Source organism: Silurus meridionalis, chromosome 16 (assembly GCF_014805685.1).
Source record: "Silurus meridionalis isolate SWU-2019-XX chromosome 16, ASM1480568v1, whole genome shotgun sequence".
In the NCBI taxonomy this organism is placed as follows: Eukaryota; Metazoa; Chordata; class Actinopteri; order Siluriformes; family Siluridae; genus Silurus; species Silurus meridionalis.
Genome location: NC_060899.1, coordinates 16,589,454 through 16,591,953, shown reverse-complemented (window position 1 = coordinate 16,591,953; position 2,500 = coordinate 16,589,454). Strand labels below are relative to the sequence as shown.

The 2,500-nt window shown below is 39.8% G+C and overlaps 1 protein-coding gene across 1 annotated transcript in view; it reads right to left on the bottom strand.

Moving 5' to 3' along the window:
- Positions 1–2,500, bottom strand: part of corin (corin, serine peptidase) — a 23,226-nt gene that overhangs the window by 14,055 nt on the left and 6,671 nt on the right. The window contains exon 3 of the mRNA XM_046868898.1: positions 1–151. This exon is cut by the window's left edge and continues 182 nt beyond it. Coding sequence (XP_046724854.1) covers positions 1–151 — 151 coding nt within the window. The remainder of the gene's footprint in view (positions 152–2,500) is intronic.

Here is a 2,500-nt window from a genome sequence, read left to right as displayed (position 1 = left end):
CTCGTGTTGCTTGACATTGGTGATGTAGAGTTAACAACAGCAAGAGGATCTGAAGTTACAGCGACAAGAGGAATGAGCGTCACCTCGGAAACATCTTTGGCCGAGAGAGGGGCGGAGTCACTGGAGTCAAGGAGCCCATTCCCAAGTATTCCTGGAAAATAAAATTTATTCATTAATTAAATAAAAATAAATTAATTAATTAATTTAATATTTCTTCATTATATTAAACTGCTTTCATGATAAATTCAACTACATTATATAACATTAATACACTGATTATATTAATTGTTAATTAGATTTAGAGCATACAGAACTGGCAATTTTATTAACACAGAACTATTGCAACAAATTTAATGTTATTTATATGAATATAACAGTGGCGGCAAGACCTCTATCAAAACTCAGAATCACTGACTTATGTTTTAATGTTTTCTCTTGAATATGTATTAAATTATTCCCAATACTCTCTTCTCCTCATTTCACAGCGTTTCTCTCAGTTGCACTGCTTCGTTTACTGTATGTTTATGTTGGAGTTTTCTATCTAATTAGATTTCAGCCATCATGTGTTCCAAAGCTCAAGAAGAAACCTGCCTTGAGACCTTTCGAAAATCAGCAGTGCATATACATGAGAATGAAGCTGTTAAACAATCAGATTGAGGCCCTTTAACAGGCGTACAATAACATCAGGTTTCCACGTCTTTTAATTGGACGGTCAGAGACGCACTAGTCAGAGTTCGCAAACCGCATCTGTAGCAGCCTGCACAAACTCAAATACCTTCATGTGAATTTAATATCTGTTTTTTATTCCACAATGACTGACTGAGGAGAAGAAACTGATTTGGTCGCAGATACACTTACAAAGACATTTACAAAACTGACTTTTAAAGAAAAGCTGGAGATTGCAAGTAAAGTTCACCAGAACAGTTCAAAACACTTGTTACGCACTTTAATGAACTATTTATACTTTTGCATTTTCTTCCATGTATAATTTGCACAAAAACACAGAATTTGCCACACAATTTGCCCCAGGAAAACTATAATGCACCGAAAAACCGAGAGAGAAAGCGTAAGAAAGACAGAGAGAGAGAGAGAGAGAAAGAGGGAGAGAGAGAGAGAGAGAGAGAGAGAGAAAGAGAGAGAGAGAGAGAGAGAGAGAGAGAGAGAGAGAGAGAGAGAGAGAGAGAGAGAGAGAGAGAGAGAGAGAAAGATGGAACCATGTGGAGAATAAAAGGAACAAAAGAAGAAGAGACGAGTGACGTGTGTAGAGAAGCAGCCTGACGCATCAGCGGGAGGAAAACATCTCCAACTCACTTCTATATAAATACACCAACAGCTGAGGAGCCCACGGAGAGAGTGTATATTTATACACACACATACACACAGATGTACACACACACATGCACGCAGATGTACACACACCAAAAACACAGTCCAGCACCATCTGCTGAAGAACTTAACCTTTTTCAGCAGAGCTGAAGTTACACTTATCCTGTACACACACTGTTTCACTACACACCACTGTCTGTTACACACCGGTGTCTGTTACACACCAGTGTCTTTTACACACCACTTACACACCAGTGTCTGTAATACACCAGTTACACACCAGTGTCTGTTACACACCAGTGTCTGTTATACACCACTTACACATCAGTGTCTGTTATACACCAGTTACACACCAGTGTCTGTTACACAGTAGTGTCTGTTACACACCATTTAAACACCAGTGTCTGTTATAAACCAGTGTCTGTTACACACCAGTGTCTGTTACACACCAGTTACACACCAGTGTCTTTTACACACCAGTTACACACCAGTGTCTGTTACACAGTAGTGTCAATTAAACACCAGTTAAAGACCAGTGTCTGTTACACACCAGTGTCTGTTACACACCAGTTACACACCAGTGTATGTTACACACCAGTGTCTGTTACACACCAGTGTCTGTTACACACCAGTGTCTGTTACACACCAGTTACACACCAGTGTCTGTTACACACCATTGTCTGTTACACACCAGTTACACACCAGTGTCTGTTACACAGTCGTGTCTGTTACACACCAGTTAAACACCAGTGTCTGTTACACACCAGTGTCTGTTACACACCAGTTACACACCAGTGTCTGTTACACAGTAGTGTCTGTTACACACCAGTTAAACACCAGTGTCTGTTACACACCAGTGTCTGTTACACAGAAGTGTCTGTTACACACTACAAAAGAAAACAATGAGAGCAAAAGGAACTGATATAAATACACACACACACACACACACACACACACACACACACACACACACACACACAATTACACAAGCTCATACACACATACATAAACACAAACACATATGCACATAAACACATTTACAAAGACACAAACCCACCCACCCACACCCACACCCACACACACACACACACACTGTCCTTTATGTTCCCTTATTTGTCTGAGATCATAAAACGCTTCAGAGACTTTAACAAGCCGAGAGAAACAATTAGGAAAA